Source organism: Tympanuchus pallidicinctus, unplaced genomic scaffold, assembly GCF_026119805.1.
Source record: "Tympanuchus pallidicinctus isolate F22 unplaced genomic scaffold, pur_lepc_1.0 scaffold5, whole genome shotgun sequence".
Lineage (NCBI taxonomy): Eukaryota > Metazoa > Chordata > Aves > Galliformes > Phasianidae > Tympanuchus > Tympanuchus pallidicinctus.
In genome coordinates this window covers 29153786-29170086 of record NW_026294769.1, presented here as the reverse complement: position 1 = coordinate 29170086, position 16301 = coordinate 29153786, and the positions used below count along the sequence as shown (strand labels likewise).

The 16301-nt window shown below is 38.2% G+C and overlaps 2 protein-coding genes across 3 annotated transcripts in view; one reads left to right on the top strand and one right to left on the bottom strand.

The window, feature by feature from the left end:
• Positions 1-16301, bottom strand: part of MYOM1 (myomesin 1) — a 289844-nt gene that overhangs the window by 90098 nt on the left and 183445 nt on the right. The gene's annotated exons all lie outside the window — the stretch shown is intronic.
• Positions 1-16301, top strand: part of SMCHD1 (structural maintenance of chromosomes flexible hinge domain containing 1) — a 79115-nt gene that overhangs the window by 51446 nt on the left and 11368 nt on the right. The window contains exons 33-43 of one of the 2 annotated variants that reach the window (XM_052703411.1): positions 1347-1462; positions 2478-2539; positions 5073-5160; positions 5472-5603; positions 10151-10300; positions 11456-11582; positions 11749-11868; positions 13854-13939; positions 14839-14961; positions 15234-15424; positions 15938-16047. In XM_052703411.1, coding sequence (XP_052559371.1) covers positions 1347-1462; positions 2478-2539; positions 5073-5160; positions 5472-5603; positions 10151-10300; positions 11456-11582; positions 11749-11868; positions 13854-13939; positions 14839-14961; positions 15234-15424; positions 15938-16047 — 1305 coding nt within the window. The remainder of the gene's footprint in view (positions 1-1346; positions 1463-2477; positions 2540-5072; positions 5161-5471; positions 5604-10150; positions 10301-11455; positions 11583-11748; positions 11869-13853; positions 13940-14838; positions 14962-15233; positions 15425-15937; positions 16048-16301) is intronic. The other variant, XM_052703412.1, reaches the window with a different exon arrangement.

The window sequence follows — 16301 nt, the reverse complement described above, 5'->3', positions numbered from 1 at the left end:
GTGCAATTTTATAAATAAAGCCAGTACTTCCATTCTACACAGTTAAAGGAATGGAAGACTAAGTTGGCTGCTTTCATGAGACAGCTAAAAAATGAGAAGCATGGGAATAAAAGCAGCTGTCATACTTCTTCATGTCTTCCATTGGTACAGTGGAAATGGAAGCTAACTTGAGAGAGGCTTCCATCTCATGGACAACATGGAAGAGTGTGCTTTTTCAGACATCTCTGAGTTTGTAGTACTTAAAGATTTAAGAATAATAGAGAACTAACTAATACATAAAATATGTTTTCAGGTGTAGTACGTGCAGTTTAAGTCAACCATGTTTTGAGAGAAGAAGACGAATAGACGACTTCTTCAGGAGTTAAAATTGTAAATGTGATATTAAATTTTGGTTAAAAAAACAGATTAAATTCCTTATTAACAATCTCATATTTAATTAGCATTCTAATTATTGAATTTACTGGTGAACTCAGGTACAGCTGTAATCATGCTTGACTTGTTCGTACATGTCAAAGCACAATCCTTCTTCAATCTGCAAAGTTTAATCAATGCATCTTCAATTATATGCTTGAAAGCTACCTGTAGTTCTTGTGACAAAGTGCTCAGCAATTACAACTAGAATGGTTGCTTTCTTCTGTCTTACACTGCTCTTCTTTTAGGCCACTTAACTTTCTGTGGAGTTTATAGGAAAAGCTAAATTATTTTGATTGGGATTTTAAAAGACCATTATTTTGACTGTAGAATCAGTCAGTAGCAAATGGGGGAGTTAAATATGTCTGTATATTCTACTACTAAGTATGTCATGTTAGTTATAAGAATAACCAAACCGATTAAGGTTCTTATTCTGAGTCCTTTTTATTACAGTGTGGCTGGTAGATGGGGAAAAAGTAGTAGTGGTTTGTGCCTTTTTTATCCAGTAGTTCAGTGTCTAAAACACTTCTGAAGAAAGAGGGAGATACGAATTTGCAGTTGTGAAGAAAGAAATCAACTACTTAACCAGCTGGTGATTGTTCTTTTGTAAGAGCAAGAAGAAACCTGGCTTGCTTTTAATAAGAGTGATAGCCTGGGAAAAGCAGACTTGAATTTAGAGGGGATTTTTAAGAACTTGTTGAATAAAGCAGGTGCTTTGTTATTTTTTTCCCTAAGTAAGGATTATCTAATTGCAGGAGAAGGAGCAGACTGATTTCCATGCCATTTCAATTTTTTGTTGCTTGGGTTTCAATTGAAATGTGGGTTTTGTTTATTTTCTCCCCTAGGTAGAAACAAGATCTAGAAATTCATCAAGCTTAGTCATTTTAATTTTGAATACAAATAATCCTAAACAGTTATCTTCTTTCATTCTGCAGATTTTATGGTTAGTGTTCTTTCTGAAGATGAAAATATTATCAGAAATATTAGTCCAGCACGTATTTCTATGAAAATGTGGAAAGGACAGGGCAGCGGAAATAGGATACCAACTGATGTAAGTCATCAAAACATTTTCAAATTGGATATCAAAATGTTAACATAGGACAAAGATTTTTTTAGTGGACATATTCACATATTTTACTTAGATCAGTATCCTGTTCTAGATTTTAAATAATAAGAACTATTTATCAGTCATAACTGCTTAACAGTCTGCTGTATTACAAGTTGTCTCACTATTCAAGTATCACTATAGTAGTACAGAAAGTACAGAAATGCTCCTACTCCACAGAAGCTGAATAGTAGTAGAGAGCTTATTAAAAGTTGAGACCCTGAGTTTGCAAAAAAAAGTTCTGAGATTAGGAATATGAAAGTAGCATCTAAATTATAGGTAGTCTCATTGATTTATTGTGTGCTATCAGTGCAATGAGGGCTGCTCCAAAAAAGTGCTTCGTATTTTACTATGGTGGCCCATGTCATCAGAGGCAGATGGTGGTGGTATGGAAGTAGAGGCTGAACCTTCCCGCCACTATTCCGTTACATTTTATTGCTGTGCAACAAATGGCAGCAGAGGGGCAGTCTGACAAAAACAGCATCTGACGTGGAAGTGCATGTGAAGCAAAGGAGTGCCATTGAATTCCTCCACGCAGAAAAAATTGCATCCGTTGTCATTTATCGATGCTTGCTGAACATTTGCAGAGACCAAACAAGTGAATGTGAGCACAGTGAGGTAGTGAGTGCTGCATTTCAGCAGTGGCAACAGTGAGAGTGGATTACCACCTACTGGTGCAGATTTTTACCAGTTTACCAGTGTGCAGGCTCATAACTGGCAAAAACACGTAGCTAATAGTGGTGACTGTTGAAAAATCGTGTTTTGTAGCTGAGAGTTTGCTGTATCAAACAGTGTTATTGTGGTTTTTATGTCTGTTGTAGTTTCAGTGGAAATAAGTAGGAGGTATTACTTTCAATGTGACCTACATTCAAATCATAAAGACTTGACAGCATATTACAAGCAAAGTACTTTCAAGTATGTAATGTCATTTATTCATTTATTCATTTTTGCACACTTTCAGGTTACAGCATTTAGCTGTAGTAAAATAAAGGATGACAAGGAAGATGGCTTCTTTTATTTCAGGTATAGCAGCACTTAATTTGTAATTACCGATGCAGCTTATTGTGCAAAATACGTAGTTTTTGATAATAACTTTGTTAAAGATTTAGTGTGACGCAGCGCTATGAAATGTATTAGCATGTTGTGATGAGTATGAGAATTGTATTCTTCCCAAGATATGTTTGACACTTGTTTTAATGGGAGAAGAGAGAATGAAAGGGTATCTAAGGTAATACATGACATGAGAAATGCTAGCAATGCAGGTAACCTTCCTTAATTCTCTTCAGCACAATGTTCAACTGCTGTAGAATTGCAGGTTAGGCAAAACAGATTGATTTAACACATTCTGTAGCTGTTAGTCTTGAACCATGAGTTAGCCAGAGATAGTGTCTTAAATGACAGGCAGTAGAACTGGAGTTCATGATATGCTGGCATCTGGTTGCCACATTCCTTATACACCTGTGTCTGGCAAGCATGCTATGGGTGGTTGGGATAAGTTGAATAGTTGTAGTCTTGGTTGCTGCTTCACGCTATTGTATCCAGATTTTAGATTTCCCTTCTGTTTTATTCAGTCTTTTAGCTTCTCAGGTGGTGTTCACCATTGTAACTTATTTGTATATGAAGACTTCCATGTAAGAGTTTACAACTAACACAAACTGCAGTACGTGTCAGTAGGAGTTGTAGCTGTTCAGGCATGGCATTTGGTATTATTACTAAGATCTCAGTCTTTAAGACAAAGGCATTCAAGATTTCACAGCCTTTTAAGGCTGTGTTTCATAGCTGTAGCAAAAGAAGAGTCCAGAATAAGGGTACAGTATTGCTTTTGAGAGAGCAGAGCTTTCTCTGTGGCTAGTAGAAAGTTACAAAATGAACTTTTACAGAAACCGAGGATCAGTGCAGATTTCTACCAAGTGTGAGATGCATTTCTGTGACATTGCTTATTCTGAGACACGCTTGGTAATGGATGTAGCTAAAAAACAAGAAACCACTAAAGCATTAATAAGACACATAGTATAGCGTATTTGTACCTTCAGGAAAATAAGTACATATCATGTTCGCCTACATAGTGCTTCTCAGAAGGGGAGCACATAAAAGGTGAATGTGATAGAAATTAACTTGCAGAGTTAAATTTTGGAATTAGAAAAATCTTGACATCACTCTGTTATTTCTTAGTAGGCTGCAAATGTCTAAAAGTAGAACTCTCTAACTTTCTGAGAGATTTGAAAGAACTAACAGTCGATAGAAACTAATCATTAAGCAGTACATTTAGGAAAGTATGTGTTACTCATTGCTTCTAGTGTCTGTAATGACATCACTGTCTACCACCTGGTTTCTCTCTTGTTTGTGTGTCCTTGACATAGTCACTGATGGTTATCATCTACTTAATGCTAGGTTAGTAGCATGGATGCACCTAATGCAGTCTTACAGTTTTTATAACAAAATTGCAATGTCTTCTTTTTTTTAAAGCTTATGTCTGGTTAGATGTTCAGCCACACCAAGAACTGTAGCAGATTATTTACAACTCAGTAATGCAGTTAATGTGTCTTGACAAGGCAGATGCTACTTTAAGACTTAACCTGGATAAAATGTAGAAAAGAAAGTAGAACTGTGCTTGCTCTTTATGATGTACAAAAAAACCATGCCCTAATCTGCAGATAGGTTAAAATGTTTAGATTATTTATTTATTTTAGATTAAACATTTCTGGGAATCTTGAACCTTATTCTTTTTCGAAAAAATATCAATTGCTTGCTGTTACTGATGAAACAGATAAAATATATCTTGAAAGGAAGAGTCCAATTCTGAGCCAATTCAATGTTGTCACAAGTCATAATCTCAGAACATTGTCTGAATCTTGTTTAGAAGCTGTTTGCATCTCGTCAAGGGTTTATAAGTATTTATAAGTCGCTGATGTCCATTGTGTTCATTGGAAGACTTCAGCAGTCATCCAGGTTACTATCTGTGGCTGTCCTTGGTGAAGTTGTGTTTCTGTCCACAGAAATGCAGGCATCTGTCTTTCCTTCATATTTTGATGTTAGGGATTCTCTCTCGATATGCTCCATGTTGCCCATTGGTGATGACCCAACTTCGTATAATTTCTGTGTAGCAGAAGGAATCATCTGCTCAGATATTGTATAAACTCAAGCCAAATGATTGAATTTTCAGAGAACTTGTTGTGATAAATATCTTTGCATTCCATTTCAGTAGCTTTATGAGAATTCATTAGATTCATTGTGAAAACAGAATAGACTTCTAAATAATGGGGCCACAACAAACATCCTGTCAGTTGATTGAGGTAAACTCATGGGGGCAACTTTCCTCATCTAGTTTTCCAAAAAACCTTATTCTAGAAGAGTTCTTGAGAAATTTTTGTGGCCTTCTTGTTGAAAGTTATTATGGAGGAGTATTACTTATTAACATATTGCATGTATAATACGTATATTACATATATTAATAGAATTCTGCCCAATTAGGAAGACTACTCAAAATTTGAATTATTTACTTGTCACTTCAACTTTTGTTTGTGTTTTGTGTTGTTTTTTTTTTTAATTACTTTAGGGATAAGGTGATTCCAGAGAGAGTGGGCACTTACAGTATCCAGTTTACTTTTGCAATGGATAAGACAAACATGCTCAGCAGTGACCAGGTTTGAAAGTATAATTAATTACATGTAGCCAAGATCATGTAATATAGAACCATCAAACACTGTAGTACTGTGCAAAAAAATTATATTTCTGTAACTAAGCAGATATTCAGGAGAGTAACAGAACTTGATAATTTGTAACCTAGTACAACTGCTTTATGGTCATCTTAAATATACTTCAAGACTGTCACTAAATTTCGCATGCATTTGTTTCAGTATTTTTTGAGCAACTGCTGTGTGCAGATGAATTGCCATGAATTCTATCAGACTTCACTTTGGTTTGTTTTATTTTAATCCTCTTTCTTTTCTGATAGATTATAGTTGAAGTTGTACCTAATGACCCAGTCCGCTTGTTACCTGATTCTTTACCAGCTACTCCAGCAGTTTCCAATGTGCGAACAGTCACAAGCCGTACACTGGTCAAGAATTTATGCCTCCACATAATGGTAACTACACTTTCATAGAAAATCATTGTTAGGGAAATATGACCACTAAAAATGAGTTGATTTTTGCTGCAGAGCATTGCTACTGTCTTCTGTTTTAAGATATTAATAAGTATGGCTAAATCCATTAAATGTTTATTTTATTTTAAATCATAGAATCACTGGTGTTGGAAAAGATCTGTTTAGAACATCTAATTCAACCACCAACCCATCACCACTGTGCCTATTAAACCATGTCCCTAAATGCCACATCTACGTGTTGTAATAATTGAAAACAAACCTAAAAAAAAGCTTCAAACATTTAAATTAAATTATACTAAAGATTCTTAAACTGATGGCAGCGACATGAAGGAAGCTTCTTTTGGTTTCTGTGTTTGTTTTTTGCCTCAGTCTTCACTGGCAGTCACTCTTCCCACTCCTCTCAAGTCTATTTAGTCCCTTTAACCTCAAGGCAGGGACTGAGACAGCAGATTCCACTGTGAATGAGTATTGGATTCAAGACCTTTGAGTCAACCTGTATATACTTAAGTCTGAGGGATCCTCTGAGATGCATTCCAGGATCCTGAGGGAACTGGCTGATGTAGTTGTCAAACCACTATCAATCATATTTGAAAAGCCTGGTAGTCGGGTGAAGTCCCCAGTGGCGGGGAAAAAAGAAACATAGCTCCCATGTTTTAAAAGAGTAGAAAGAAAGACCCTGGAAACTAGTCAGTCTCACCTCTATGCCTGTGAAAATCTTAGAACAGATCTTCCCTGAAGCTGTGTTAAGACATACAGCGAACAGAGAGATTATTTGAGATAGCTAGCATGGCTTCACAAAGAGCAAATTGCACCTGGCCAATCTGGTGGCCTTCTGTGTTGGAAGACACAATGGACATCAGAAAAGCAACTGATGTCATCTGCCTGGACTTCCCTAGGGCTTTTGGTATGTTTCCACACATTCTTGTCTCTAAACTGGAGAGAGATGGATTTTGAAGGTGGGCTATTTGGTGGATAAGAAATTGGTGAATAGCAGCATCCAAAGAGTTTTGGTTATAAGGCTCAGTGTTCAGGTGGAGATCAGTATGATCATAGTGGGACTAGTAGTATTTATTATATTTAATAATGACGGAGGGATTGAGTCTCTGGAAGTGTTCAAGGTCAGGCTGGATAGGACTTTGGGCATTCTGATCTGGTGGAAGCTGTCCTTGACCATGGTAGGAAGGTTGGACTATGTAATCTTCAGAGGTTCCTTCCATCCCAAATCATTCTGTGCTTCTACTTCAATATTTAATGCTCTTATTAAGCATTAAGTATTTGATAAGAGACCTGCTCTGGAAAGTTACAGTTCCAGGTTAATGTGGTATGTGTGTGCAAATTTAGGAATAACCTGCCTTTCACAATGACCTCTTTAATCTACAGCGACCCAAAAGAGAATTACCTCTTTTGCAGAATATTCTCCGTTTCACTTAGGAATGAAAGACAGCCCCAGCCCACAGTTGGACCCATGGAATGAGAGGTGTGTGTGTGTGTATGCACACAGAGACAACAAAGCAGTTCTTGACTTTTGGGAAGCTTAGTTGTCCAAGCAGATTTGAATGGAGAAGATTTTCAGCCAGTCAAGTATTTGCTGTGTGAATCAGATATAAAAATAAACATACTGACTGATCAATCAAGATTTCCCCATGTGGGGCATACTTTCACAGAATCACAGAATCGTAGGGGTTGGAAAGGACCTCTAGAGATCATCGAGACGAACCCCCCTGCCAAAGCAGGTTCCCTACACCAGATTGCACAGGTAGGCATCCAGGCGAGACCTGAATATCTCCAGAGAAGGAGACTGCACAGCTCCCCTGGGCAGCCTGTTCCAGTGCTCCGTCACCTTCACCGTAAAGAAATTCTTACGCACATTCATTCGAAATTCCTATGCTGCAGCTTGTGTCCGTTTCCCCTTGTCCTGTCTCCATGTACCACTGAAAAGAGACTGGCCTCACCATTATGGCCCCCACACCTCAGATATTTATAAACCTGGATGAGGTCCTCTCTTAGTTGTCTTTTCTCAAGGCTGAACAGACCCAGTTCACTCAGCCTTTCCTCATAGGAGAGATGCTCCAGGCCCTTCACCATTTTCGTGGCCCTCCGCTGGACTCTTTCCAAGAGATCCCTGTCTTTTTTGTACTGGGGAGCCCAGAACTGGACACAGTACTCCAGATGAGGCCTTACCAGGGCAGAGTAGAGGGGGAGGAACACCTCCCTTGACCTGCTGGCCACTCTCTTTTTGATGCACCGCAGGATGCCATTGGCCCTTTTGGCCACAAGGGCACACTGCTGGCTCATGGCCAACCTGTTGTCCACCAGGATGAAGATGCTGAACAAGATCAGACCGAGCTTATAGAGTCAAAGATGAAAGTATTATCTGATTATATATCTTTCATTAAAACTTTTTATAGATTTGGTGTTAGTGAAATTTTTTGCAAGAGAAATTTCAGTTATACTGAGCCTTCTCTATAACCTACAAATCCAGAAATGCTGTAGAAGAGCAAGTCTCAGACTCCTCTTTTCTGTGCTCTCCTGCATGTACAGCTAAATGTCACTTCTAATGGCATCCAATGACTGGTAGGCAAGGCTGCAGAAATAATTTACTTTTATATTGCAGATGTGTTGCTGCTCTCTGACATAGGAGTTCTCTTGGCCTTGTTACAGAACTTTGCAGGTTAGCTTGACAAAAAAACATGTAATTCTGTAATTTGTAGTATGTGACAGGTGAGGCTTGTTCTTCTTTACATACAGATAACCAAAACATAAATGTGCAGTCCTTGCTTTCAGATATCTCAATTAAAATCCATTTCTTATTGCTACAAGAAAACGTGTTTCCAGATTCTAGTGGGAAAACACAGAGAGAAACTTCTGCTGTATATATAATTTTTTTTCCAGAAGTCAGTTTCTTATGACATCTTCCTTAACAGAACATCAGGTTTCCTGAACTTTAAACATTCACATGATATAGGGAAATTGCTTACCAGCTACCACCATGGGCATAGCCTGGAGAAAATTAATTTGTTGTGTGTTAGAATAAATTTGGGTAGTGAGAAACAAAGGCAGTATAACCCTAAAACACACTGTCATCTACCCTTTGCTCAGTTTCACTCCTGCCTGTTCCGTCTCCCTTCCCAGAGGAGCAGGGAGTATGAGGAATGAGATTCATAGTCATTCCATAACAGCTCCTCTCTGCCACTCCTTCCTCCTCACTCTGTTGCCCTTCTCCAGCATGGGTCCTCTGCATAGGCTTCAGCCCTTCAGGAAGAATCTATTCCCTTGTAGGCTCTCCACAGGCCGTGATTTTTTTAGGGCCTAGATGTCTGCTCTTTTTTAGGGTCCTGAAGTGCCAGCAGTGTGGATGCCTGCGCCACCATGATCATCTCCACAGGCTGCAGTCCAATGGACTGCACTTCCCACATTGTGGTCTCACAAGGGGCTTCAAGGGGAATTTCTACTCTAGCATCTGGAGCAGCTCATCAGAAGGTTCTCTGCCCTGCAGTGGGCCATTGTAGCCACCCAGAACCATCTATATCTTGCATGGGGTAACCCTGGCATCTCCTCACAGAAGCCACCCCACAGCCCCTCCACTGTCAGAACCTATGTACACCCAATTCATAGGGAAACTGGAAGTTTTAGTTTAGTCTTTGTGCTATGATATCATTGCTCTCAGCAAGATGTGATGGGACAGTTTGCTTGCCTGGAGTGCTGTGTTAGATGGCTACAAGCCTCTAGGAGAGATGTGTAAATGCCAGGGGAAAGGCCAATAAAGCTGTTGTCACGGTGGATATCTATTAGTGACACTACTCAACCAGGACAAAAAAGGTGGGTGAATTGCTCTCCAGGCAATTAGGAGAGGTCATACAATTGCTAGTCCTTTTTCTCATGGGAGACCTCAGCTTCTGAGATATCTGCTGAAAATACAGTACAGCAGAGATAAAACAATCCTGGCCTGCATTGGAAATAATGTGGCCAGCAAGACTTGGGAACGGATTGTCCCCCTGTAGGTGGCACAGGTGAGACTGTGCCTTTGGTCTGTGTGCAGAGAAGAATAGTGAAGCTGGTAAAGGGACTAGAAAAAAATACATTTGAGGAGCACCTGAGACAATTTAGGCTGTTAGTCTGGAGAAAATGATGCTGAAGGGAAACATTATCACTCTCTACAGCTATCTGCAATGGGAAGGTTAGAGTTTTCTTAGGACATGAGGAAACAATGTCAGTTTGCACCAGGGGTGTTTGGATTGGACACTAGGGAGAATTTCTGCACTGATAGGGTGGTTAAGCATTGAAGCAAGCTGCTCAGGGAGGTGGTGGAGTCCCCATCCCTAGGAGTATTTGAGAGAGGTGTGGATGTGGCACTAAGGAACGTGGTTTAGTATCAGGGCTTGATAGGTCAGGTTGATTGTTGGACTTTGATTATTTTGTATAAATAAAGGTCTTTTCCAACTTAGATTTTTCTGTGATTTTATAAATGAATTATTTATTTTGGTTCCTGTTCATCCTCCAAGCTAACTTCTCTGTCTTTTTACTTACAGGATGAATACAACAATCGCACTGGAGCTGACTTAATTGGAAGAGTAATAGCAAAAATTAAGAGCCCCAATGAAGATGATACAGAGATCCCACAGTTTCAAGGGAAGATCAGTACAATTGAGTTCCCATTTGACAGAGGATCAGCTGAAATTGTAAGTGCACAGTTCCATGAGCTATAAGTCTATTGAAGCCTATTTTCCTACCATTTCAAACCTGATCTTAAACGCTTAGCCGTGGTCTGTGGAGGGTTAGCATTTATTGTAGGCTGCCTTCTTGATATGAAGATAAATTATTTCTTCTCTATTTGGTTGCTGATTTTCAGAAAGTGTGGAGGAAAGTCATTCTTAAAACTGATGATTCTTGCAAACTGAGGGAAGCTTATTCAAGAATCACTAAAATATACAAATCCTGCATACAGATGTCTCTGTGTTGCAACCACTACATCGACTACTTTCATGGAACTACACAGATGAAACTTTACGACGTAGCATAGGCACTTGTCTGTCCATAATAATCAAGGACTATGACATAATAATCAAGGAAGTATTCTACTTCCAGCAGAATACAGATAGTGTGAGCAAGTGCCTTTTGCTGAACAATCTGTTGAGCTCTGTTCTACTCTGATCTGTGACAAAAGTAACAAACAGACTGAATGGAGGCAGTCGGATAAAATCACAGTACTAACTGTGCACTCTGAGTTTCTCTTGTTCCCCAAGAATCTTTCAAGAGCAATAAATTTCCTGAGAAACTGGATGTTCTTGTCAGTGTTTAGTGTTTAGTCAGTGTTAGTGTTTAGATATATATTTTTCATTCCTTTTGGATATGCTGTCTAATTCTGTGCTAACAGCAGTAAGTTTAATTCAGCACTGGGAATAGATGGTTCTTCCACCCCTGTGTTTGTGCATCTGGTTCTTAATTTGGTTCTGCTTACATTTGTTCGCAATGCTGTATGAAGTACATCTGAGGAAATCTTGCCTATGGAATGATGCAGAAAATATTTTTTCTGACCATATGTCTCTGCAATAAAATATGTAACTGAAAATAATAAGACTCCTTAAGCAGGTAAAACAACCTCAATTCTTAAATAATAAAATACTTACTGCTAAATCTTCATATTTTACTTATTTCTATTATGAAATTGAATGGATGGGGAATGAAAGCTATTTCCAAGCCAATATTTAAATCTGTAATAGTATCATATGTAAGTTATGTGTTAGGAAATTTTATAAATTTTATTATTTGAACATTGTTAATTTTATTTTGTGTGTTACCCTCAACTTACGTTTCTTTCTTTGTTTTTGAATTAGACCCTAGTGCTGGCTGAAAACAGTCCTGGAAGAGATAGTACTGAATATATTCTTGTATTTGAGCCAGACCTGCCAGCTTTGAAAAAACCTTTGGAACCATATCGTCTGTCATTTATGTTTTATAATGGTATGTTTCATTTACTCTAAAATGCTTGTTTGTCCCTAGAACAGACTGTTTAGTTCCCTAATACTGCTTGAAAACTGTGTAACAGCCTAATAGATTTTGGCTGATGTTTAAATTAACTGTGTTACTGTAATTTCTTCTAATTGTATCTATGTATTTTTTCATGTAGATTTCAAGAAGCAGCAACAGATGGCAACACTTACAAGGGAGAGAGACCAATTATCTCAGTCCATAGGTGTTTATAGAAATTGGTTTGATACTACTAATCAGCTTGTAAATGAAATGAGATGTAAGTGCAACCAAGTATATACATAAATTTCCTGGCACTATTTTTTTTTCCTTTAAGGGGAAAAATCAGCATTGAAGTCCTGAGATCAATTAGAGGGGAGCCAGAAATGCTTTGCATTAGCAGGGAATTTTAGGGAATTAACTGTATAGTATACAGTTATATCGCAGTAGTAGTATATGTATAGTATACAGTTATATCGCAGATGACACCAAATTGGCTGGAAGTGTGGATCTGCCTGGGGGTAGCGAGGCCCTACAGAGGGAGCTGGACAGGCTGGAGAGCTGGGCTGAAGCCAATGGAATGAGTTTCAACAAGGCCAAATGCCGGGTCCTGCACTTCGGCCACAACAACCCCAGGCGACGCTACAGGCTTGGGGCGGTGTGGCTGGAGGACTGCGTAGAGGAAATGGACCTGGGGGTATTGATTGATGCCCGGCTGAACATGAGCCAGCAGTGTGCCCAGGTGGCCAAGAAGGCCAATGGCATCCTGGCTTGCATCAGAAACAGTGTTGCAAGCAGGGGCAGAGAGGTGATTGTTCCCCTATATTCAGCACTAGTGAGGCCGCACCTCGAGTACTGTGTCCAGTTTTGGGCCCCTCACTGCAAGAAAGATATTGAGGCCTTGGAATGTGTTCAAAGGAGGGCAACAAAGCTGGTGAGTGGTCTGGAACACAGGCCATATGAGGAGAGGCTGAAGGAGCTGGGAATGTTCAGCCTGGAGAAGAGGAGGCTCAGGGGAGACCTCATTGCTCTCTATAACTTCCTGAAGGGAGGCTGTAGTGAGCTGGGGGTCGGCCTCTTCTCTCGTGTCATCAGTGATAGGACCAGGGGGAATGGCTTCAAGCTACGGCAGGGGAGATTCAGGCTGGACATGAGGAAGTATTACTTTTCAGAAAGGGTGGTCAGGCACTGGAATGGACTGCCCAGGGAGGTGGTGGAGTCACTGAGCCTGGGGGTGTTCAAGGAAAGGCTGGATGTTGTGTTGAGGGACATGGTTTAGTGGGAGCTGTTGGGAATAGGTGAACGGTTGGACTGGGTGATCTTTTAGGTCTTTTCCAACCTTGGTGATTCTATGATTCTATAGATAATTCTCTTTCAATAAGTTATTCATACATATGTATGAATAAAGTTACTTTTCGTTTGTGCATTTGACCCTGTGTACTTTATTCAAAACTTATCTAACTATGCATTGTTTATCTGTACATTCTTCAGCAAATGTAATACTTAATGAAGTTTGTTAAAAGCAGTGTGAAAGCAATTGTTTGCAAAAAAGGGAGAGAAGAAGGAGGAAACATTTTTTTGCATTATTTTTTCTTTGAATTATTCTGCCTGTTGATCAAGTTTATGTTTCTGTAACTTGCCCATTGCATATTCCCATTATGAATGCAGATTCCAGAATTTCAGTATAAAAGGCAAAAAGTTTTGCTTCATATTTTCAGAATTTTGCGTGTTTCTAGAGAGTAAGTTAGGGTACAACCTTATGCTTTATGCTTTAAAATATTTTCAAATATGGATAAACCCATTTGAATAGAGAAAGTAGGAAACTCAGTATTTTCAGAATTGCTTCAGCAGAGATATAAGTTGAGGAGCCAGTGTCCCAGAACTGGCCTTTCATGTAGGAAACAGAGGGTAATGCTACTACCACTCTTCCTTTCTCTCATGCCTTTTTCTTTGTTGGAGAACTTGGAAAGATAATTGAGGATGGAAGGAAAGAAGAGCTTATATTCTCAGACTCACCTGAATGCTAGCTCCATCGCTTCATGAAACTGAAGGAGATGACTTCTGCTGAAGTTACTTATGAAATGGACGAAGCATAAGATTTTGTTGACAAATCCTGATATTCTATGATGGAACTGAGAAATACAGATATCATCCGCTGTGGGTGGCATAAGTCTGAAAATACTGAACAGTTGTAAGAAAATCTGCAATAAGTGCTCCCTTCATTTCTGATGTATCCTAATTATCTGTTGATTTTATTGGTTTCAGGTCAAGTTAAAGAAGCTGAAACAAGAGAAATTCACCTGAGAAATGAACTGAGGAAACACCAAATTGAATTACCACAGACAAACACAGTATGGCTTATTCCTTACTAAACCTCATACCATCTTAAAAATAAATCTAAATCTTAATACAATCTCTGCACCATTACTGAATCATACCTAGTAATTACACAAACACCTGCTAACAAAACTGAAAATTTAAACCATAAGAAAAATGTATAGATCATTGCCAATGTTTTTTTAACTGTTCTGCTAGTCTTACTGTCTCACCACTATATATTTTTGTATTCTGATCTTGTTTTTGCCTTTCTGCTAAGGTTAGCAATGGTTTGCTGGTAATACTGTTTTTAATAATGGATTTTTAAAAGCTGATCGATACGTGCTAGGTGTATTTTGGCATAAATAGACCAAACAAAAATAGTTTTCAGAGAATACAGCATTTCATATGCTGCTGCAAAAGCGGACTTGAAAGATTCAAGACAATGTATCCCACCACCAATTTTTCATAAAGATCCAATTAAAGTTTAAGGAAGTCTTTTAAGGAAATTTTCAAACTACTGGTGTTTTGAATAATTGTGTAAATTATTCCTTATCTTTAGATCAAATAAAAATGAGCTACAGTTATAAAGCACAAATCAATAGATTATACAACAATGAAACCTAAGTTCCCCAGACCTGGGCATATTCCCTTTCTAAAATAGTTTCTTGTTCTACATTTATAGTTACTAATTCCTGATATTTTCTTCAGTTTTGGCTGTAATTAAGATCCAGTAACTTTTTGAAAAGATTCCTGAAATCTTAAAAAAGTATAGTAATAAAAAAGCTTATAGCTGCAATGCAGCATGGTCCCCTTCACATTTACAGATTATTGAATTATTTTACTTTGAATGTGATTCACAGTAAATAAAATAAGTGCTTCTGCAAGTTGGCCCTGTGATAAGTGCTCACTAACTCTGATTTTCAATTGTCAGCTTCAGTATGTGGATTCTCTTATAAAACAAAAGATGTTGGATCAAGATGGACTAATGAAACAGCCAAGGAGGACTTGTACCCTCCCAAACTATCCAAAAGGCAACCAAGATATTTTAGGGAAGGTGAGTTTTCTCCCAAAGAGCCTTCAGATGAGTTTTGTTAGTTCTAGGAAGTGGTAGTGATGGAAAAATTAGCCAGCTGAATATCTCAGTAATTCTTGAGGAGTAGTAAGGAAAAGATAACATTCACATCCCATCCAATGACTGACTGTCCTTACAAAGCCATCGATGGAGGAGTTATATGTCTGATTGTAGTTGCAGGAGTATTGTGATTGGTGTGGAAAGGGGACATGGTCTTGACTTCTATTTTGACTGTTCTAACTTCTGTGGTACAGATTGCACATTTAGCACAAATTGAGGACAATGAAGCAGCAAAAGTTATCTCTTGGCATCTCGCCAGTGACATGGACTGTGTGGTCACATTGACTACTGAAGCTGCTCGTTCTATTTTTGATGAAACACAAGGTCGGCAGCAGGTGTTACCTCTTGATTCTATTTACAAGAAGACACTCCCTGATTGGAACAGGTAGGGGAAGAAACAGTGAAATTTCTGCATTTGTATTACATAGTTATTTAATATTTTTCTCATATTTCTTAAAATTGCATTGAAGATTGAGAGTGTAAAATTTCTGGCTTTGTAAAACTCTTGAATGTCCTTTGAAATTTTAGCTGTAAACCTAGCCTTACATATTTAACTAAATACTCTATTTATTTAATAAGGTGTTGAGCCTGAAAAGACAAATTTCCATTTGCTTTATTCACCTCTACGTGTTTACTAGAGCACTAGAGCATTAACTGTTCTTTTGTTTAATAAAATTCTAGTGCTTCCAATCATATTCTAACTTCTTAAGAAATCTGATTTTAATTACAGTCCCTAAAATTCATTGTTGATAAATTGATAACTTATCCTATGATGTGGAAATGCTAACATGCATTCAGTTCAGCTTTAGATTTCTGAGTAGATGATTAGAAGCAATAATGAAATAAGGATAAACCACTTTTTTCTTTTTCTTCCTCACTCTCTCTTTTCTTTAACCAGGCCTTTACCTCACTTAAGAAATGGAAAAATCTGCTTCAGACCTGTAGGAAATCCTGTATTTGCCAGAGATTTGTTAACATTTCCAGATAATGTAGAGCACTGTCAAACAGGTGAATGATATTAAAAAAAATTGGTAGTAATATTTTTACTTTTTTTAATAAAGTAGAGAAACAACACAAAAGAAAACTCATTCAGTAATCTTCATTAGGACATGTGATTTGCAAATACCAGTGTACGTTCCTTATGAGGCTTGCAGGTATAAGGAGTGTGACATTACTGTTAAGTACTTGCAGACAGCAGCTGTGAAAATACCAGCAATGACCAAAATCTAATTTAATACATTATCCAATTCCTCAGTACATCC